We start from the raw sequence: 24093 nt of genomic DNA, 5'->3' as shown, positions 1-24093 counted from the left end.
TTGGTCTTAGAACCACATTCATACTTCCTTCTTCTAAACTTTTCTCTTCTCTATGTATGCACAACCCAGAGAAAATGCCCCAACTTTCTCTTCTTCCAAACCATCTGCCAAAGTTTTACCCACAGTGTTTTCAATGAAGTTACAACATTTTCTGTTTATTGAGCAGCTATTATGTGTCAGGCATTGCATATATATTAATATATAAATTAAATGCTCATTTAATTCTCAAAGAAATTCTCTTAGGTTGGTTGTATTGTGACATTTTCATACTTCATAGATGAGGCAGCTGAGGCCAAAGGAGGTTAAATAACTTGCCCAAAGTCACGTATAGTTAAGACTCAGAGCTAGGATTGAAATCCAGGTTTTCCTTGATTCTGCCAGGATTGGTGAGTTTCATGTCTCCCTATCACTTTAAAATACACTAAGGGACTAACAATGGCATTTTGATTATATACTGACCTATTCCCTAATTGCGCCTTCATGAATATTGTTTCTTCAGTCCTTCATTTATTTGTTCAGCATATGGCGCTTGAAAGCTTCTGTCCTGCTCTCTAGGAATGTGCAGTCCAATTGGTGGTTGACTGATACACAGATGACTCAGTCATCATACTGTGCACTTGAGGAATAAAAAGTTTAAAAGGACTCCTTAAATCCCACACCCCCCAAGGCAGGCATGTGGTGCCTCTCACACACTGCACAGGAGAGGAGACTCAGCCTCAGCCCCCCTCGAACGCCTTCTGTGTGCAGGCCAGCATGGGGCCCTGGAGAGACAGAGGTGGGGAACCAGGCAGATCCTGCCTTCAGGAAGCTGCCGGTCAGGTGGGGAGTGCATAATTAATCAAACTGTCACAAGTAATGGGTCATCGTGCGGCACAGTCAATGTGATGGAGTAAAAATACAGGGACCTCTGACAGGAGTGCCTGATCTTGTTGGGAAGCTCGGTGAAGGCATTTTGAAAGAAACAACATTTGAACTCAGGTCCAGTGAGATTCTGATGAAGGTTGGGAAGAGGTTTCTTTCCAAGATGTGGAGGTGGGAGCAGTGTCCCTACAGGATGATTTCTGGGCGGAGCCTAATCTCGGTAAACAGGTTAGAGATGCCCATGCTGCCCACTGGAGGCACCTACTGTTCTCGATGTCATCGAGACACCTAGATAGCATCTTCAGAGGTGATTTACATTGGCCGGCTGTGGGGATGTTGAAAACAGGGGGTCAGTAAACGAAGGCCCATTGGTCAACTCTGGCCAGCTGCCTGTTTTGTAAATAAAGTTTTATTGGCACACAGCCGCACCCAGTTGTTGACAAATGGTTTCTGGCAGCTTTCACACTGCAGTGGCAGAGTTGAGTCGTGTGACAGAGACTGTGTGATACACAGAGCCAAAATATTTACTATCTGGCCCGGGACTAAATTGATATTAATAAAGGTAGTAGTAAAACTAGATGCTTACAGCTTCGCGTGAGCTTTTATTTACTCCTTACAATAGTAATACCATGAGGTAGGTTCTAGTGTCATCCCCATTTTGCGGGAGGGCCATCTGAGAAGTTAGGCGACTTGTCGAGGTTTCTAAATTCCTTCACCAGGTGAATGACAGAGACTGAATGGGAACGTGAGCTCTCATGATTCCAAAACACAGATGGCAAAAACATCGCGCCGTCCTGCTGACAAGTGGAGGAAACACAGGCAGTATGAGCAAAGGGGTCTAGAATTCACCAAGATATTCCTCTGTGAAGTAAAACCTCTCAACAGCTGGATCCCTCTTTCAAGGCCCTGCTCAAATGCCACCTCCTCCATGATGTCTTCCACCATGTAGGGGAGAAAGGGACCCAGAGCCCATGCACGTGCTTAAGTGCCCACTGGGCCTGGCAGGTGACATCAAGTGGAGTGAGCCAGGTCTGGAAGAAAATATGATGCTTGAGGGAACTGGGGACGTGCAACTCACTCAAATGTTGTTACTCACATCCTGCTGATCATTACTGGGCAGGAATGTCATTTCATATTGCTAGGTCTTTCCATTTTTCAAGAGACATGTCAGAAATCTAGACTTTTGTGTGAATGTAGTTGGCACTTTGGTCCAACTTTCAAAAAACACTGGGCCAAACAAAACATATCTTCAGTCTGGATGTTTCCCCCCAACCTCTCCCCCAACCCTGGCTGCCACCTTGCACTCTCTAGAGCAAAGCTTTGGATGAAACCATTCTTATATTTGGCCCATTTTCTGTGGATAAAGCAAAAGGAACCTATTGGTCCTAAAGGGGCAGCAAAGAAGTGAGAAGGGGAAAGCCAGGTAGACAGAGCCCTCACCCTTCTCTCTAGCCAGAGTTCCAGAGGCCGGCGGGTACAGGACTTGAGCTGTGGAAAGAAGCGTGTGCGAGTAGGAACGTGGCCTGGAGTCATGCTGAAGGTATCCTGGAGACAGGAAGCTTGGGAGCAGGCCCTTGAAAATAACTAGGACTCTCTTGGATGGAGCTTTTTGAGGAATGAGTTGGACAGAGGGGGAAACCCTTGACAGAAGAAGCCATAGGAAGGACATAGATAGGAAGGAAGGACATAGCAATATTGGATATGGTCTACACTGGGCAAGAGGGCAGGGATTTAGTGGAAAATAAGGTAGACCGAGGCCAGAGTTTAGGGGGTCTAGCAGGTCAGTCTTTACTTGAATCTGAAGGCCAGTGCTGATTAATAATTTCACATGTGCATTTTGTCTTTCTGGTTGGAATAGAAACTCTTAGTCTAGAAGCTTGAGAAAACCAAATGTGCATACTTACTCTGCCAGTTAGTAGCTGGTTGTCATCTTGGTCTACTTACTTAATCTCTTTGGGATCTCAGTTTCCTTACGTGTAAAATGGGTTCCTCTTACAGGGCTGTGAATATCAAATGAAATTTATATGGGCACAGAGCACCAAACCATGGCCTGGCTTCTCCTAGGCCTTTAGCAGATGCTCGTTATCGATCCTGCCCTTCCTGGTCAGGGGCCAAATCATAACGTATTGTCTCAATGAGGTCTGTCATGATGCTAGACTGTTAATAGCTCATTAATAAGTAATGTATTGGTTAAGCCGTTGGACTACTAACTATTATTTGAAAAATGCTAACTAAAAAAACGATCAATTTGAATAGAGCGAAACTTCCTGGCTTCCCATCTGTCCTGAGACTTTTCTGTTTAGGCACAGAGATTTTGATCCATGTTTGAGGTTTCCGGTCAGGTCTCCGTTCTGTTCTGTACCATTTAGATCTTAAAGGACATTGAGGGGGCGTCTCTCCCATCAGCCACAACAAAATGGGATGAGATGGGGGAATGATGGTGTCAAGAGACAAAATCTGCATTCCAGATGTGCCATCTTGGTATGCCAAAGAACGTTCAAACCTGCTGCTTCTCAGGTTCCGCCGCCTTCTTGAGGCAACCTCGGCGAAACTGGTGTTGACCTGCCGAATGTGCACAACATTGAATTTATTTCAAATACTCTCACCTTCCCTCCGTTTAAAAAAAAGCCTCTCCTATTTCCTATTCTTACCCCCCACGCCCGCAATTTAAAAACATGTTTCCCCCCTAGACACCTCCTCTCCCTCCTCTTCTTGTGGTAAGTGCTGGTGGTGGTCGTAGGGAGTGTATTTCACACGCATCTTTAAGATGTGCGAGGGCAGGTTCTTTTAAAAAGCAAAAAAGCACCAGCAAAGGGATGCAAAAGGAAGGGAAGGGGTCCCGGCCAAAATGGCCGGGGGATCTCAGACACAGGATCTTCAAAATAGAGACTGCCTGCTGGGCCATTAAATCCTTTTGCTTTGGGCTAATCCCACAGTGTATATCAGATTACTGAATTCAGATGAAAACACTGCTCTAGTACTCTGTCTCCTCCCCAGATTATTCCAAAATCAAGTGTACATGGGTTATAAATACAGAAAATAATTGAATTCCGTGTGTCTTAAGTGAAATAATCTGTTCCATTCTGTTTCTTGTGAATATTCTCCATAATAGTCTAATTGTGTTTTGTGCTCCTGGGAGCTGAATGTGTGTTCAGCAACAATGCATTGGACTGTAAAATATGCATCCTCAACTATCTGGGCAGGCAAAAAGAAGGATCTAGTAAAAAGGCTGAAGATGTTTCTCCTAATGCAAATTGTATGAATCACATAAATGGTGGTATCTTTTAAAATTATCAACAGGCTCTGTTTTTCTTTTTTCTTTCCACCTATAGGTCCTGTTTCTCACTCCACATTTTTGATGTTATAGATCAGTAATTCAATAGACAGCCAAGCAGGTGTTCAAATCACTCCTGACCCCCCAAATTCCTTAAGTGACCCCTCGAAGCAGTGGAGTGAAAACATTCTCAGCATGTCAGAATATTGAGATATCTCAGTTGCCTTAATTTTTTTTTTTTGGCCTTAATTTTTAAAAGGCTGTTTTCTGCCCTTTTTGTTTGTTTGTTTGTTTCTCTTTTTAAGCAAAGAGAAGCCACATCTTGATCCTGGCCATGAGGATTGGAGGATTGTGTGTCTACAGGGCCTGCAGACTGTGCTTATAGGCAACACAATTCTGACTGGTCAGCTGTACCAAGGGCCTTCCAAAGATGAATCTGGAAAAGGTGGGAGGAGGAAAAGAGAGACAAGGCTTGGGCTTCTTCTCTGGTAGCTAAGGATGTAATACAATACTGCTCTTGAAAAACATTTCTATTTTTAAACATAGGTCTTTTGGCTGCAAATTTTTATTCAGTTCAATTCAACCAATATTTATTAGTATATCCAGGGTACTGTGGGGGTGGCAAAGAGATGAGTAATATTGGCCCCTTTCCCTTCAGTTGCTTGGAGGAGAGAAAACATAAAGTTAGCCTTACTTGGCAAGATTATCTTTTACTCTGCCCCTTGCATCCAGGAAGATATGCTCATATTATTAAATAGTGTTCTTGGAAATTTCTGTGGGTCCCCCAAAAAAGAAAAGGCCTCTTGTATAGGTAGTTGTTTCAGGATTTAGGCAGGCAGGAAGCATTTTTCCACTTCTCAGCAGAAATTAGTCTAATTTTCAAGCAGAGTCAAAACTGGTAGTTAGCACCTTCTTTCATGGGCTTTATTTCATTATCACACAAAAATGTGTACATATATCCCATATTAAAGATGAGTGTATTGTTATCTATTGTTGTATAACAAGTTACCTCCAATTTTTGTGTCTTTGGACAACATTTATTATTCAGTGTTTCTGTGGGTCAAGAGTCCAGGTAAGGCTTACTGGGGTGGCTCTGACTCAGGGTTTCTCAAAGTTGTAATCACAGTGCCCGCCTGAGCTACGGTCATCTCAAAGCTCACTGGGGTAGAATCTACTTCCAAGTGGCTCACTTGCCTGTTGGCAGGACACAAGTCCTCGAGGGCTGTTGGGCTGAGGGTCTCATTCCTTGCTGGCAGGTGACCGGGGCCTCCCTCAGTCCCTTGCCATGCCCCATGGGCTTCTCCATGGGCCAGTTCCGAACATGGCGGCTGACTTCACTCACAGGGTGCGAGTGAGACAGAAGCCATAGTCCTTTTGTAACCTAATCTCAGAAATGACATCCATTTGCCTAATTCTGTTTGTTGGCTACTGTGCAACCCACACTCAAGAGGCTTACCCGAGGGCATGAATACGGGGAGGTGGGCATTGTTAGGAGCCAGATTAGCAGTAAGCAATGGAACCAGTCACCGTAGCCTAAGGCTAGTCTGATGAGGGTTGAATGATATTCTTCTTACCCTATCTAGCTCTTTTTTTCCTCTCTCTCTCTCCTTTTGTTGTTGCATATTCTCTCTGGGTGATTCCTTCCAAACACCTCCTCGCTCTTCTGGGCATTTAATTATAGAAGACATACATGGTAGACAGCAGATTGCCTTAATCTTTTAAAGATTTGTAAGTCTTAGAGCACGTCAACAAGCCATATTGGGTCTTTCTTAAACCTAACATCTTGATCAGTGAATTTGGAGAGTTTTGCTGGAAAGGGCATTGTGTCTGGTGTGATAAGTCTGCCGAGAGAAGGGGAAGGAGGCCCCTGTACCTGGTGTAATTAAACAGGCTCCTTATTGTATAAGAAAATAGGTAGGTTTCATGCACAGTGGTTGAGGAGGGGCATTAAGTCAGGTTGGTATGTGTCCGTGTAAAGACATAAACATCCAAACGAAAGGGATTGTTGTCCCAGTTTGTGTTTCTGAGAAGTGGGTCTACAGGAGATGAGCATGTCCTTGCTACCCACCAACCTTCTGCATATGTTATAGGGCAGCTGGGCTTCCACCTTGTAAATTCTGTGAAAATCGGTTATTTCATGGGAAAACGCATCTATTTCTCTTTCTGGGAAGATGCAACTTGGTTTTCTACCAAGTGTTCAAAACATACATATGTAGGCATTAAAGGTTTGAGGAAAAAATGACAATAAGCAAATTTTAGTCAATTTTTTTTTAAAGATTTCATTTATTTATTTGAGAGAGAGAATGAGAGAGAGAGAGAGAGCACATGAGAGGGGGGAGGGTCAGAGGGAGAAGCAGACTCCCTGCCGAGCAGGGAGCCCGATGCAGGACTCGATCCCGGGACTCCAGGATCATGACCTGAGCCAAAGGCAGTCGCTTAACCAACTGAGCCACCCAGGTGCCCCAAATTTTAGTCAATTTTTAACAATGGAAGTTGATTTATTGGGTAGCCTCCATGCTAAACCTACTGGAAATTTAGAACAAAGGAGTGTGGATTCAAATTTAGAAGCATGCATCAGCTATAAGGCATGCACCATGGTGTGTGTGTGTGTGTGTGTGTGTGTGTGTGTGTGTGTGTGTGTCTGTGTGAGTCTGTGTGTGTGTTTAACCTTGAGTTTGACATTGCACCATGCTCCTCCCAGTGCCTGTGTATCCTGTTTTCTCTGCATGAAATGTCCTATGTTCTCCCCCCATCCTTTCCTCCCCTCCTGACCTTGCTAGCTCCTTCTGTTCCTTAGGGTCTTAGCAGAGAGACCTCCCCAACCACTCGATTTGAAATCATCCCCAGTTCCACCCCTGGTCTTCCATTATTGCCTCTTCTAGTTCTTTTGCTTCCAATTTTTTTACTCTCTGGCTCTTAGACTGCCCCACTCCTCTCTCTTCTAATACACACACCTCACACTATACACTACACATGACAATGACAGTAGGCCCCAGGAAGGTAGGGAATTTTGTCTGTTTTATTTCGGACTGACATATAGTTGGTGCTCATTAAATATTTGTTGAATGAATGAAATCACTTATGACAATTTCTCATTATATAAATCATATTTAGCTGAGGGCTACCGTTTACCATCTACCCACCCCCCTAGACTGGCCTCCATGAGTCAGGGGCTTCTTCCCCAGCTGTTCTAGTACCTAGCACAGCTCAGAGTAGATGCTCAGAACATCGGAGAAGGGAAGAGTGAATGGATTCTCTGGCAAAGGACTGAAAAGAGAGTAGCCTTCATTTCCTAAGTGAGAACAAGAGGCCGTGGGCACCACGCATTTCGGGAGCAGCGCAGAGTCTTATTCATCCTTATCTCTCCGTGGCTGGTACTCAGCCCAGGGCTCGGCCCAGAGCACGGTCCATACAGGTTAATTGGATCAGATTGAGTTGAGCTAGGGAAAAGCTCAAAGTCTCTCGTGACGATAACACTGGTGATTCCTTCTGTATTCCCTTCTGCAGTCGTTTTCTCAGAATGCCCAGAAGCATGCATGTGTCCATTCATCTGTCCATCCATTGGTTCATTCACTCATTCTTTAAGCTCCACTTGGGAGTGTACCGGCTATTGGAAGGCATGCAAAGCTGTGCAAGTTTTCAGCCCTGCTTTCAGAAAGCTTATCTTGAAGGAAACTTGGGCTTCATTCTCTGGGGTTTGTACAACGTCCCTGGGACAGCAGCAGAGTTGGAACTAGGCCGTTGGAGTTGCTTGGGTCTGTCCTCTGCACCGGCCTGCACACCACAATCTTCGAACAGGAGTAGAAAGGTCACCAACTGTGGTTGCAAATTGGCTCTTGCATTAATCCTGGCTTATTCAAAAACACTCAGTATTTTTCCAAACTGAGTTTAGAGCTTTTGATGGAAGCCTGAATCATTTACCATGGCAGAGCATATCACCAGTATAGGGAAAACCAGAACTTAAAAATACAAAGCCCCTTTAAGTAATCCAATATAGCATAATTACATTATTAAATAAAGCTGTGGGTTTCAAATTATTCCACCGCCATTGTACATGTAAGGATAATAATGTGAACTGTGCAAAGTGAACAGAGCAAAAAAAAATGTTTAACAAGAGGGAGCATGTCTAAATCATATGTTTATGTTTAAATAGAGACTACACAAAACAGGAAGATTTACTTGGTTTCTACATTAAAGCATTCTAAATAGGCATGAGGCTTTTGGTGATACGCTGTGAAGACTGCTCTTCTCATTAATGACAGTAGTATGTCAAGACTCCACGCCAGATCACCAACAGCCCTGCATCATTCAGACAGTGTCCACCATGGTTTTCATCTACCAACAGGGGCAAAGAGTTTTCTTCTTCCTTTTAGGGTCTTTATGGAATATAGGCCCCACTGAACTGTGTACCTGGGCAGAAGGTAACGTGCCTGTAAAAGTGGGTGAAAAAAGATGAGGAGATGTCAAAGGAATGGTTTGGAGTCGTTCAGCATATTAGACCATCTGTGTTGGGTGGCGGTTGAGTTTGGGTTTTATTGTTATTGTTTGTTGAGGAAAAGTGGAGTTGAGAATGTTTTCAACTGAACTTTAACACTGGAATTAGGCTCATTTATCTTCTTTTGCTTGTTTTAATGGCCAGAGCTAAGAATATAGGTGCCAAGCTAGTTTTTATCATAGCAACCTCAAAGTAGTTAAAAAAAAAAAATAGACTGTGGAGTGAAGACCCCATTAATTTGGCCAAAGGGAAGGTGGGCAGGCTCAACCATTAACACGTCTTTCGGTATATATCAGATACTTGCCTGTTTAGAGAGGAAGTATCTAGGACACTGGGATGCATCTTCTTGCTCTCTGCGTAAATTGTTTTTAAGCTTAGGGAGGGAAAAAAGGCTCATACATGGTCAATCCAAAAGGAAAGATATGAAACTGGGCATTAATGAGAGGATGTTTCTGGGGCTTTCTTTAGAGATGGGCTTCTGGTCAGGGGAGCGGGCTGCAGCCTAACAGGTTTTAAATTAACTTCTATTAAAAATGTATTTAGCTACATAAAATATTTAGGATTTTGAATTACTTGTTTGATACGCAAATGCCTTTGGCTATACCGTGAAGGATGGTTGCATTACATCTGACAAATCACACCTCAGAGCAGTCTTCTGTTTGCTTACTCCCTCTAATTGTGCCAGGATGGATTTCCAAAGTTCATTGAGCCACAAGCTTCACCCAAATATCTGCGGGGAGGGAGGGAGGAGGTTGGAAGAGAAGGGGCTGGCTTGGGAAATTGGAACCCAATACACTAATGAGTCTCCATGGCAAATCCATTTCATCATGTTCAGGGAGTCAAATTAAACCTTAGCACATACTTGAGAGGATATCTTCATCACTCGGACGACAGAAAATTCTTCACATTTTTAAATAGCACATGAATGGCAATTCCTATAATCTTACTTTGAGGACAAAAACACAATACCAATCAAAAATTCACATCCCTTTTGTTGCAAAATGACCTTAAATCCCAACCCTTCCCTCCTCCCCCAACCCCCAGGGTACTGTTAGGGGAGAGTTCCCTTATCCCAGGGTGGGAGTAGCATGGAGCTTTACTAGAGAAAGGACCGTAGAGATCAATTTGCCAGCAAGACGGGGGTGCTGCCAAATCTGGTTTCTGGTTCCACCTCAGTTTTCTTATCTCTAAAATGGGCCTGCGAACACCTACCTCAGAGAGTCCTTGTAGAGATCAAGTAAGAGGTCTGTCAAATTCGTGGATTAGTGTCTGGGTAAAGTAAAACATCTCAGAGTTTTCGACTGCCCTATCCTCAAAGACTGAGGAGAATGACTTAGAAGCCCAGACATTAGTAATTGCTTTCTGGCCCAGCTTCCCCTTGGAGGTACCCAGCAGCTACAGGGTTATCCACTGTTCCCTGACAAAGAATTAAGAAGAGTTAGGAATACACACAGCTACTCACAAGTGGCATATGGATACCCCTCGCCCTCACTCCCTCATTTTCAGTTAAAGCCATGTGATATAGTAATAGTAATCGCCATTATTTCCTGAGTGCCTACTCTGTGCTGACCATTGTACTCTGATGGCTTCAACATCCTTTACTGCCCTAGGAGGCAAGTTTTTTTTTAATCTTAATCTTTTTTTAATCTTATTTTCCCCCATTCTTTAGTTAGGTTTTTGGTTTTTTTTTAAAGTAATCTCTACATCCAGCGTGGGACTCGAACTCACAACCCTAAGATCAAAAGTCAGACGCTCCACTGACTGAGCCAGCCAGGCACCCCACCCCCCAACCCATTTTTTTTAGATGAGACCTTGGCAAGATGATGCCATGGTCCCAAGATGAATGTGGACATTAAACCTAGTAGAGCTGCATTTGAACCCGGGGCAGGCAGACTCCAGAGCCAGTGCTTTCTAAGTATCCCCTCGTTTCTCCGAACATGGAACCATCCAGAGATGGTGTACCATTAAGATAAGCAGTTTTTGTATGCTTTAGGCACAGCATAGTCCTTGGCTCCTCGGGAAGTACGAAAGAAGTAGAGATCAAGCAAGGATACCTGCCGCTAAAAAGTTTCCGCAATGCAGGTGTTTACTGTAGAACATGGAATTACACAATTCAGCATGAAATAGTGGTGCCTCATAAAGATTTACCATTATGTCACAGGTAATAAGAACAGGAATCCCCAGTCCAGGGACCAACTTAGTGTTGATATCATTTTATTTTGTCTACTCAGCACATTAAAAAACAGCTACTACCATCTGTTGCCATCCTTATTTCTAAGGAAAAATGGATATTATTACACCAGATGAAAGGAGGAGGGACAAAGTCTTAAATGGGAAGAGTGGGCAGGGGCCCCGCTAGGTCAGTTCATTCTCCAGTACAGAGAATATTTTAAAAACTGTTCCCTTCTCTTTGCTCTCTGCCCTCTGTTTCACTGGTTTGACTCCATGAACAGAGCTGCTGGCCCTGTGGTTTCTGGTGGGGTTCAGCCAGAGAGGTGCCCTGCCAGGATGGGGATAGGAAGGAGGGTGAAGACAGGTGATGATTCCCTGTTCTTTCCTGTGCAATTCCTCCAGGCTCTTGGTGTCCCTCCAAGGAAGAGTCGCCACCACTGGTAGAGAAGGGTCTACTCCATCCTAGTAACCGCTCGCTCCCTGCTTTGACCCTTAGGCCTACAAGTGATGATAACTGACCTGCCCTTAGCCCAAGTTCCTGTACTCTATCTCTTGTGGCTCCTTTACATCCCACCAACACGTTTGTCATCAGTGCCTTCCTGAAATCTTCCTTGGATTGTCATTACACAAGCATTCTCTTTCTTGCTGGGATCCTACACTGGTACAAAGATCGTCCCTGAAATCTAGCAAATGGAGCTGCGTTGTCTTCCTTTTTCGCATTTCACGGCTGGCCAGTGAAAACTTCCATCTTGTCGACCCACGTTACCGTTCTGCCCTGACTTTGTTGGACTTCTGACCCGCAACCACGTGCCTGTAGAGTGAAACCTTTTACTCGCTCTGTAGGTGTCCTGTTAGTGGAACACACCAACGTCTTAACTGGGAGAGTGATCGGCCACGTGAGCGTGAGAGTGGCCAACCCAGCCAGGCCCGGTGGTGGCAGTCTTCCCCTTGCATGCTGTGGGCACACCTGCCTACCACGGTGGTGAGGGCACAAGCCGATGTGCTTGCACTGGTCTTTCTGAATGTTAGCATTTAACAGGGTTTTGTTTGTTTGTTTTCATTTTTAGTTTCTATCTAGATGAAAATATCCCACTCTCGTGGAACCAATTGGACTATTATTTTGGTTTCACTATTTATTTAGCTAACATCACCTGTTGGTATGCTTGTGTTCCTAACATTTATCACATTGCAATTGCTACAAAGAACATTTTAAAAATCTAGGATGTTTGGGGAACATTGAGGTGAATATGCCGTGTTTTCCTGTTCTCATTCCATCCTCTCTCTGCCAACCCCTTTTACATTACGTTTATGTGTTCATAATACTTTAGGCTTTATTAACATAGCTGAATATAGTTATCCTTTTTTTTTAAGATTTTATTTATTTGAGAGAGAGAGAGGGAGAGAGAGAGAGAGCAAGCAGGGGGAGGAGCAGAGGAAGAGAGACAAGCAGACTCCGTGCTGAGCACGGAGCCCAGTGCGGGGTTCGATTCCACGACCCTGAGATCATGACCTGAGCCGAAATCAAGAGTGGGATGCTTAACTGACTGAGCCGTGCAGGCGCCCTTGAATATAGTTATCCTAAGCAATGATCAGTTACTGGTTACCACATGGTATGTTATGAGGAAGGCTGTGTTCATGTTCTCTCTCCTGAGGAACGATATATTTATAAAGATAGAGGTTTATCTGTGTGTCAGGGAGACCCAGAATTAAAATTGCTTGGATAAGTCGGGAGTTCAAAATCTCTCTTGTGTCACAGCCTACAGGTAGATGGTTCAGGCCTAGTAAGGTGGCTCTGCACCATGAGGTTGCCTAGAGACCCAGCTCCTTCTGTCTTTTTCTCCTGAGAGATTTGTCCTCATGTGTATTGTCCAAAGGTGTTTCCATTCCCTTTAAAGCCATGACCTGGTAGTGGCACATGTCACTAATACTCATATTTTTTTTGGTAAGAACTTGGTCACGTGGCTGCACCTGGCTATAAGGGAAGGCGGGGAAATGGTGGGGATAAGGATGCTTATCTAGTGAACAGCTTTGGAAGACAGAGCAAGTTTCTTTCTCCAGAACAAAGGGCAGGCGTGATTACTGACCAGTATTAAAGATTTGGGTTCCCTGCACTCAGGGTCCTACTCCTATAATGCACCCCACTTCACGTGCACATGTCAGCTCGCCCTCTTTGCATCTCATTTTGGGAATTAGGTATTGAAGAAACAACACGAACATGATACTTTGACTGCAGCTGTTGCTGTGAACAATAAACCGTTCTTTGTCTCTGACCAGGAGTCTTGTGTCCTCTGCCAGCATCCGTAGAATTGTGGCAGGCCAACTTGTAAGTTTGGAAGGAGAGTAAAATCTCAGACGCTTCATAATTCTTAATAAGGACGAGAGTTTTGTCAAAGATCGGGTTGTTCGTTATCAAATGCCACTAAGAGGTCAAAGAAAATGAAGAATAAGAAAAGGTCTTGGTTGGGCGCCTGGGTGGCTTGGTCGTTAAGCGTCTGCCTTTGGCTCAGGTCATGATCCCAGGGTCCTGGGATCAAGCCCCACATCGGGCTCTCTGTTCAGCAGGAAGCCTGCTTCTCCCTCTCCCACTCCCCCTGCCTGTGTTCCCTGTCTCACTGTCTCTCTCTCTGTCAAATAAATAAATAAAATCTTTAAAAAAAAAAAAAATTAAAAAAAAAAAGAAAGAAAAGGTCTTGGTTACATGATATAATACAATGGTTCTCAAAGTTTTTGGACTCAAGACCCTTTACACTCAAATTATTGAGGATGCCAAAGAGCTTTTGTTTATATGGGTTATATCTATTGATATTTACTGCATTATAAATTAAAACTGAAAAATAATCTAAAGTACTTGGTAACTCATTTAAAAATAAAAACAATATGACATCCACATGTAGAAAAAAATGGATGTCGAGCTGAATCTCACAGACCTCATACAAGATTAAGTCAAAATGGATCATACTTCTAAATGTAAAGCTACACAGCTTTGGGCAGGAAACATAGGAGAAAGTGCTTATGACATGGCATTAGGCAAAGAACTCACAGGTGCAAAAGAGTAAAGCCACAATTGAAAGGAGAAAAAACTGATCAAATTGGACTTGATCAAAAATTGAAAACTTTTGTTTTATTGAAGACACTGTTAAGAGAATGAAAAGACAGCCACAGGACGGGAGAAAATATTTCCAAATCCCGTATCTGACAAAAGACCTGTATTCGGTAGATACAAGAACTCTCAAAACTCAATGGTAAGAAAACAAACAGCCCAATTTGAGAAATGAGCCATAGACTTCAACATGTGCTTCACCAAAAAGGATATACGGATGAAAAAGTAACACCTGAAAAGATGTTCAACATCATTAGCCGTTAGGGAAATGAAAATTTAAAACATGATGAGAAGCCACTCCATACATATTAGAGTGGCAATAATAAGTTAATAAACAAAAACCGTATCAAGTACTGGCAAGGAAGAGAAACAACTGGAACTCTCCTCCCTTGCTGGTGGGAGTGCAAAATGGTACAGCCACTCTGGGAAACGGTCTCTGCAAAATTAGGTAGACGCTTACCCAGCAGTCCCTCTTCTGAGTTTTTGTTCTAGAGAATTGAAAATGTCTGTTCACAGAAGAAGCTTGATGTGAATGTTTACAGCAGCTCTATTTGGAGTCCCCAAAGTTGAAAACAAGCCAGTGTCCCTCAGTGGGTGAATGGAGAAACAATCTTGTAACACTTCCATGTCAAGGGAGGTAGTACGCAGCGGCGAAAAGGAACAAGCTTTTGATACGTGCAGCAACATGGATGTATGTCAGAGGCGTTACGCTGAGTGAAAGAAACAGTCTCAAAAGATTTCAGATGGTATGATTCAATTTATATGACATTTGGAAAAGAGAACTCGATAGCAAGAACATATCAGTGGTTGCCATGTGTTAAAACTCATAGAACTGTACATCAAAACAGGAGATTTTACTGTAAGTTAATTTAAAAAATGAAAATAGCCATATAAACCCATTATATAAGTGCTACATTTTTATCAAAATTAACCGTATTTTGAAAAACAAAAAAAAAATCAGTAAAAACAGTAGCATTGTTTTCCATTTTTATAAGCTCTTGACTGTCTAGCTTAATAGAGACAGCTGGGTTCTCATATCTGCTTCTGCATTTACTCTCCTGCCTTACCATATGTCATATAGTGTCTGGAAAACCCCACTATACACTTGAAAGAATATAAGACTGAAAAAAGCAAATAATGTCTTAGTATTATTATGATCTTTGTTTTGCTTCTATGGACCACCTGAACTAATCTTGGGGATTCCCCAGGGTTCCTGGACTACACTTTGAGAACCACTGACATAATACACTGTCCCAAATTTCAGTCATTTTCATAGCATCTTGTCTTTTATCTTTTTTTTTTTTTTTTTGGCCATACCCACATGTCCTGTGTTTACTTAACGGTTTTGTTCAAATTGGCCTATTTTTTTAACTTAAATTTATTTAAAGAGGAAACTTTCTAAATCTCCTATAAATGGAAAACCAGTACCACTTTCCCATAAATGGAAAGTAACCACAAAAATAAATAAGCAATGAGTAACTTTTTAAAAAAAAAAAAAGTTTACCCGTGAACCATCTACACTCATCTCTGCATGGTACAACTTTGGAAAACATCAGAGCGGAGGACTCATGACAATGAACGTGTCGCTAACTCTGACATCCCACTTCATTTATGTTAGCCCATTTAATCCTCACAATTACCATAAGAGGTAGTCTTATTGTCCTTTTTTAAAAAAAATACATTAAATAAAATGGAAGCACAGGGAGCTTAAAGAAGTTTCCCTGTGCTTCACAGTGTAAATTGCAGGCCTGGGATTCGAACCCAGGCAAAGGCTTCAGAGTCCAGGATGAATGCTATGTTGGCAGATAGGAAACCTGGAGGCGTGTCCCGGTTCTATCAGAAGGTGGTACGAGGCTATGTCATTGAACCTCACTGTGCTCGTCAATAACGTGAAGGAGGTGGACCAAATCAGGGTGTGCATGTTTACCTGCTGGCCGGCAGCCCCACGGGGCCAGGCAGGTGAGGGAAACATCGACTGACTATAAGGCAGTAGTAGGGAGTGATGGGTCACCCGTAAACTAGATATCTCCCATCTTATCTAAAGAAAGCAACCACTTTCAACTGTTTTTGTTTCTGTTTTGTTTATTGGCAGATACCTCTTTTTTATTTTATTTCATCTTATTTTACTATTTTGTTTTTATTTTATTTTATGAAAAGACAGAAGTCTAGAGACCTTGTGTGAAGTTTCCCAATTTTTAGAACACGTGGGGAGACCAGCAATACACAGGCTAATTTGTGACTTTATAGCTAGATACTTTCCTCTGACAGAGAGGGTTCCGGGATGGCATGAGCTGTTTTTATACAGTGGTAGACACAAAATCCAAACTACAGAAACAAGCCACTTAAAACAGTGGCAAAAGGGGATCTGGACTTCGATAGCCTCTCAACACAACCTCCATAAATATTGCTAGGGAGCTGGGTTAATTGAAAAGCCAAGGTACATTACGAGAATAACAAAGTGTATTTCTTTGTGTTCCTTTTGTGTTGTAGTAGAGTAAATCAGCAATATTTATCCAGTGCTAATTCTTGGTTTGCAGAGAGCTAATGTAATCATGAGATGAGCTTATTGTAATTCTTTTCTTAGACATAGAAGCTTGCCCAGGAACGGCAAGTATTAGGAACTTTAGTCAACGCTTGCTCAGAATAGTAAATATGAACATGTGATTTATGCCATTGTGTGTACAAAGCAATGTTTCCTGAGACATTTTCTATATATATGTTGGCTGTTTTGTTTTTTGGGTTGGTTTGTTGCTTCCCCTCCTCCGCTTATCAGATTTCCTTCTAAATCCTGGCATTTGACAATGTTGCAAGGCCAGTTTCTCTGTGAATCCACAGTAAAACATACTGGTGGTTGCACAATTCATCCAAACTTGGGTTTATGGCTTATGCGAGTTTATGTGAAACCCTGCATTTGTTTTCATGTATGGATGTATATTCATGAAGTCTGCTTCTGAGAGAGAGAAAAGGAGGGAGGACAAAATCTATAGACTGAATCTTGAAGGATGGGTTTGTTCATCAATGACATCATAAGGATTGTATTTTCTCTTGGTTAATAAACTATTTGTTTGGCGGGCGCTGTAAGCCAGCCAGGGCTAGTCATACCATTTCTTGGAAAAGATCTGAAGCAACTGGTAATTGAAATGATAATCATTTGATCATAGAGCTATTCGAAAATAACACTCATCTCCAAACTGGTCTCATCTAAGGAACCATATTTGGTAACATTATTGCCAAATTCCATCTTTGCTAATGTTGAGACTTATATACCATGATACTTAATTATTTTCCAGCATATTCTAAACTTGATTTCTGGTGTGCCCTGTCCAGAAGCTGTTCCCATATGCTTTGAAACAATACCCAGCCTGAATTTTCATTCTGACATTTAATAATCACCATGTAATAGCTATAAAATGCGTGACAACGACAGATCTTTTATTTCAAGAGGATGGTGTAGTGAATCTGAGTGAAATCATCCGTTGAAATGGTACTTTGTAATATGCTCCATTGTTTATAAAGTACTGAATTTTTTTTTCTTGAGCAGAGGATAAAAACAGTTTCCACTTTGGGTCCCATTCAGTGGAAGTTCATATTTAATCATGATAAGAGAATGGACTCCATTACGAAAGTTTTACTTTTCATTTTTGATAGAGTATTTATTTTGTTGCTGCCTAACAAACTTTGTTCTCAGAAGCAGCTTGGAACTGGATGAGGAAAAGTGAAATTTTAGATCCTACCTTAAAATAATTTTAAAAACTAAATCCAGGGTTTCTTATTGTGTGAAGCTGATCTTAATAAACCCTTTTTTGTTTGCTTTGGAGTAGCATGTGCAGTACTGTGTGTGTGTGTGTGTGTGTGTGTAGGTGGGGGAGGAGGAGGAAGGAGTCATGTTTAACAGCAAAATTAGCCAAAATCACTTGTGAATTCCTTTTGTTTAGTAGCTTAGAGGCATCTTCCTGTTGTTGTTTGTCAAAAATATTTCTAAGATTTTGTAAGCTTAGGAGTTTTCACAGCTAAGCTTTCTTCAGAAATGTGAAGTAAAAGAAATGAAAAAAGTCAGTTCAAGTTGAAATGTCAAATGCTTCAAATAATTTAACTTAAAACCCAGTGAGATGATCTTCTTAAGCCTTTTCCAAAGAATCTTCGGGTAAGAGAGGCCCTCCTTTGCTCCATGGATGGATATCTATTAAATATCTTGCCGGATTAATTCTGAGTCAGAAAAGTTGGTTGTTTCCTGGAAGCAATTAGAGATGCTTAAAATTCAAATTTATGATCCATACGAGAAACTTAAGTTTCAACTACTTTTCTTAGATTCAAAGGCTTTCTCCTCGCTCACCCTCTCTCCCCTTGCCCCATATGTATTAAAAGAAAAAATCAGTTCATTTCTCAACTTACAAAGTTTTTAAGAAACATGAGAATGTGTAAGTTTCTTTCAGTGGGAAGCACATAACATTTATGAAGTATTTCTTTTGGGATTACATCACAGTTTTATTTAATTTTTAGGACAAAAGTTAAATTCAATATTTGTGTATAAGCCAAGGGAAAATGTACCATAAACATAGGAATTTGGGGGTGAGTCAGAGTTCCAAGAATCCCAGATTTACTTAGACCATTTATATAGAGACAGGCTAACCATTAGTCACCTAGTTCTCACTTTTTACTTTTGCAATTAACTGCACCTAAAGATTAGCTTTCACCCGAGCAAGTGGTTAGATGGGCAGAGTGGGCTTTGGCACCTAGCATTAAAAATGGCTATCAGAATTACTGCCCAATTTTGGGGCACTTTCTTACCATATAACAAATAGATCTTCTACATTATTTTTCAACTAGACAGCTAGCAGTGAAAAACCCTTGAAGTGAATTATTGAAGATTCTCTGTCACCAACAAGCCCATTGTCTGCTTGCATAAAGTTAAACCACTCAAATGGTATTTCAGAGGGGCTTTGTTGAAAATTTATCGTTTGCCCCCCAGCCACCAATAATGTTTTGTTCTTCCCTGACCACCTCTTGTAGGATGAAGTCATTGCTGTTTCCGAAAAGGTAATTGTGAAGCTTGAAGACCTGGTCAAGTGGGTACACTCTGATTTCTCCAAGTGGAGATGTGGCCTCCAAGCTGGCTCCGTGAAAACCTCGGCCTTGGGGAGGAACGGACAGAAGGAAGCTCTGCTGAAGTACCGGCAGTCAACCCTCAATAGTGGACTCAACTTCAAAGATGTCCTCAAGGAAAAGGCTGACCTTGGTAAATATAATTTGTACTTCAAATCGCATGTGTGGGCGTATACAGTAACCTACTTTGTTGTTGTTGTCGTTCACAGACCTTTCTGGAAACCCTGTCATATAGATAATTTTATATAGATATAAAATTTCTTTGACCTCAAAGTATCCTGGGAATATGTATGGACAGATTGTCTGGGTGTGTAAGGGATGGATGCTGGCTGCCAGATCGCAGGGCCTTCTCCGTGTGAAGCCCCGTGCCAGGAACTGGGAGATATAACACATGGCCTTAGGCAGCTTCCCATTGGTGTGAAGGCATAAGACTTCATTAGGGTGCCTGAGACTGAATTAATGAAGAGTTTAAATATTTGTTCTAAGGAGATAGTATGACATCTACTAACACCATGTCAGAATTTCATGTGTTTGTTTACATTGGGTGGAAAACAGAGCGAAGAAGAGAGAGGAGTTACTTAATGTGGAGCAGGAGAGCAATGTCAAATTGTTTAACCTCCTAGCCTCAGTTTCCCCACCTGAAAAAGATGGGCACTTTAACACGTCACTGAGATTTAAGATATAAAGGGTTTAGCACAGGGATGATTGGTGTACGCGAGGGGCTCCCTAAGTAATTCTGTTGCTTTAACTTAACACTTTCGTCTCCAGAGACTTTTTGTGACCTTTTCTTTTTTTTTCTCCCCCTTCTGTTTGTATCTCCCTGTGGCATTCACTGACTTATTCTCCTAGCATTGCTCAAGACCAAAGTTGTTGACCTCTGAGTTAGACTAGTTATTTCCTCTTTAGGCAAAGAGGAACTTCACTTTTAACATATTAAGGCATCTTTTTCTTTCATTCTCTCACAATGCTGATGTTCATAGCCCTATTTTATGCCTTAATGTGACAACTTCCTGTTTTTTTCAGCCTAGGATTTAACTATTACAACAAACCTAGACTATTTACTTAATTGGCATAAAGAGACTGCATAACAGCCGTAATTGTCTTCGGTGTGATTCTGATTTATGATGAGCTGTACTGTGCTTTGGGAATCATATTAATATTTTCTTGCAATTTGAGTCAACGACTAACAGTTTCCTGTCATATTTTGGTAGATGTCAGGCGGTAATATTTTGGACATGGCAGCCTGACTGTCATGTGTACACGTAGGGAAAATTATTAATCTGGTGGTTTTATTTTAAAGCCCCCAAATTGTTTTTTTACTATATTTCCTATATATGCTGTTACACTCCCTAATTTCATGAACACACAGTGACTAGTCTTCTGACGTGTCATAATGGTGAATAATACATCTCTTGTATTACTTTCCTAATGTATGCTCTAAGTTGTATTGCTGTTGTCTTGTATTTTCCCTAACATTAAAGCGTTTTTTTTGTTTGTTTGATTTTTTTTTTTTTTTTTAGTTATGGAATATACTGTTACTAATAAAAAAACTAAACAGGAAACCCATGGGGGACAAAAGGATGTGTAGATGGTTAAGCTTGATGTCACACATATAAACAAAAGTATTTATAGCAGAGTTGTTTTCTGTTTAAAATTGATAGTTTATTAATGAATCTGAAGAGAAACTCAATCTCTTAATTCTATCAAAAGATTTAGAGGGTTTGATCTCACTGAATTCTAAAAAATGTCCATGATCTACTTTTTAATAATTGATTTCAGAAGAAATTGATTTATAGTGAATATTCAAAGTACTTAGTGGTTTTTAAATCTAGTTGTTCATTGAACTCAGTACGGAAATTTTAAATATAATGCTGATTGCTAAATCCAGCTTCCCCAGATTCTTCATTCAGTGGGATTGAGGCAAGACCAAGGAATGTGGACTGATAAAAGACTTTCCAGGTGATTCTGATTTTGGTTTTTGTTTTTTTTTTTATCTCATTTGGGAAACAGAACTACAATTAGTGCTGAGGAAGGGAAAATAATCAACAGGAGATTGGATGGGGAGGCTCTCCTCTGGTGAACAAGAAATACCATGTGCTTTTTCTTTCTTTCTTTTTTTTTTAAATGTAAAATACCCCTTTAAGGATAGTATTTGGGGCCTTGAAATTCTACTCAGTTGGTATGAACTGTGGGGAATTTGAGACAAATAGCTTTTGTAATTGGAATGCACACTGTGTTGTAATAATGTGGAAAGAGAAACAAAAACTTTCCTTAATGTAATGAGTTTCCATTATCTGCCTGATCTAAGGTTTACAAGTCTACATTGTTAGGATTTATATTGGGGAGATAGGGGGTGTCATTTGCTGTAGCATTCCTGTCCCAGCAACTTTCTCTTCAACCTCTTCCTTTCTCTGTCTGCAACATCAAAATATTTGTTGTCTGTACTTTTCTTTCTACACAGTGGTTTTCTTATCTCTCTTTCTCTTGGCCACACTGAAACCACTTCCAATACCACATTGTTAATGGAAGTTCACACACTTATTAGGTTTTTCCTTCTGTAGAACACTTCCAACTCCTCATTGTTCTTACCAAAGAAAGAAGATGAACTCTGAGATTATTTAAGACCCCCCTCTTTTTTTTTTTTTTTTTCTGGTGGAAGTCAGCAAAGAAGGGAAAGATCTCACCTTTCTTGTGGCTAAAATAAAACTCCAATACGTTATGTTTTTAACCAAAGTATTTCATCACGTTAAAACATCAATAAGAACAAAATAATTAGGTTGACTCTTAAAGAAGGGATTTTGCCATCTAAAAGCTAATTAAAGAACTCTTCTTGCTCAATGTTTAGGTAGAATAAGTTCCCTTTAATCCCAGTTTGTGTCACTTCCTGTCTCTCTCTGAAGAGTAAAAAAACAAGAATGTTCTCACAAATGTGTGTCTGCCAACAAATTAATACTCCGCAAAGAGAAACTCTGCCCCAAATGGCAGCTTCCAATAACTGCTCTGATTCGAAACACAGCTCTTATGTTTTTTATCCCCTGCCCCTTCAAGGACAATATTTGTGGGTATCATGTTTGCTTTTTACAAATCTGTGCAGTTTTCGTTTAAGATTCAAAATGACTGGTGACGAAAATGACACATCTAAATAGTGGGAAAACCAATAATCTTCAAAAACACTCCTGAGATGTGTTAGAATGACTTCGTCCCCTTTCCTCCTCTTTGTCCTTTTCAAAGAAAGAAAGTTCACTATGAAACCAACTCAAATTGTGACTTTACTCGGTGAGATATTTTACCTTCTCTCAGACTGTTTCATACTGAAGTTTATAGGAAAAGAAAAAAAAGAGAGAAACGAGCTATGTTAAAATAGGAGGGTTGAGGAATGTATTATTCATAAGCATAACGAACACAGGAACCTGTTTTTCCAGAAGAATCGGGTTGATTAAATCATTCACTACACAAGCTTCTAGTTATTTATTTTTGTCTTTAGAATTACAGTACTTAGCTTTTGTAATAAAGTGGACTTGAGACCCATATTTGGTATGGCAGTTGGAAGTCGTCAAATGAAGAATTATTTCATTTTACAAAATTTTTAGCAACTAAGGAATATAAACACTATCAGTTAAACATAGCAAACTTGCATTTTTTATTCCTTGGGCTATAGTTTGGGGGAAAAAATCAAATTATTTTATATAACACTGCTTCTTACAGAGTTCCTTTAAGTGAAGTATGAAAGCTGCAGTGTAAGCTTTATTGGCCTATAAATATGTCATTATAGTTGGACTACATTTATATGCTTTGGATTGTTGTTTAAGCCAAGAAAATATGTCTCTACAGGTTGACTTTTTATTGAAACCCTTTGAGGCATACAACAGAATGTATTTTAGGCCAAGGTTATTAAAACAGCATTTTCATTTTTTTGCAGCAGACTCATTGTCAATTATATGCTGCCACAAAGTGTCTGTGGATGGGCAGTTATGAATGGTCTCATCTCCAAATGTGTCTCTAGAAAAAGAAAGAAAAGACAGAAGCGTCTGAGCTGAAATTGAGAAAAGAGACCAAAGGATGTGGGTGTGGGTACAGCTGAATTTAATAATGGGGGTTCCCTTGGTTCAATTTCTGTTTCTGAAGGCCCATCAGACTGGGAAAGTGTGGCTTCCCCTGTCCCTTCTGCTGCTCGGATTTTGTTGTACTCTGGGGAATAAGACAGCATGATGGTGTTTAAAGTGCAGTGGGCAGGAGGTCAGGAGACTCTTGGCTCCACCTGTCCTGGAGATCTGTCACTTTCTGGAACAGTCACTGTATGTTTACATCTTTAGGTTCCTTGGGTGTAAAATAGGTGTAATAGTGTATACCCTGCTTTATCTCACTCGGTGTTTGAGAAGATCAGCTGAGGAATAATTAGTTAGTGTCAATGGAAGCATTTGTGATTTGTGAAACTGAAGTCCTAGTATGATCAGCATGTTACTATCAGAAGGAGGTTTTGTATGATAGGGAGCTATGCAGTATTTTAGTTTATTTGTCCCTTTTGAACTTTCCTAATCACACGGTCTAGTATTGAGGGCAGGGTTTACTTTCATTATTATCTGCCTCAATAGAAGACTATTATTAAAATCCTCCTGGATATATATATTATATAATATATATATATTATATATAATATATATATATAATATATATAATATATATATTATAAAATGATATTTTATATGTATATTACATATTAGATATAAAATATATCATACATATGTTTTATATGGTTCCTTACATAGAGATAGGTATATTTATATGTTGTATAACTTTTTTCCTCCTGAAAATTTTGTCAAAACAAGCTGGGCCAGGAGTGGCCAGTCGTGTCAGTGACTTCTCAAGTACTTTTAGTTAGAAATTGACTTGGGGCACCTGGGTGGCTCAGTCGGTTAAGCGGCTGCTTTCGGCTCAGGTCATGATCCCAGGGTCCTGGGATCGAGCCCCACGTCGGGCTCCCTGCTCAGTGGAGAGTCTGCTTCTCCCTCTCCCTCTGCCTGCCTCTCTGCCTACTTGTGCTCTCTCTCTATCTCTCTGTCAAATAAATAAATAAAATCTTTAAAAAAA

The 24093-nt window shown here is 40.9% G+C and overlaps 1 protein-coding gene across 1 annotated transcript in view; it reads left to right on the top strand.

Annotated features, from left to right (window-relative positions):
* The window catches only part of ARID5B (AT-rich interaction domain 5B), a 175410-nt gene that overhangs the window by 11553 nt on the left and 139764 nt on the right, over positions 1-24093 (top strand). Inside the window, 1 exon segment of the mRNA XM_081824186.1 lies at positions 18913-19138. Coding sequence (XP_081680312.1) covers positions 18913-19138 — 226 coding nt within the window.

Source organism: Leptonychotes weddellii, chromosome 6, assembly GCF_054177405.1.
Source record: "Leptonychotes weddellii isolate Sample4059 chromosome 6, ASM5417740v2, whole genome shotgun sequence".
NCBI classification, from domain to species: Eukaryota; Metazoa; Chordata; class Mammalia; order Carnivora; family Phocidae; genus Leptonychotes; species Leptonychotes weddellii.
The sequence above is the reverse complement of the archived record's forward strand: the minus strand, read 5'-3'. Positions and strand labels throughout refer to the sequence as shown.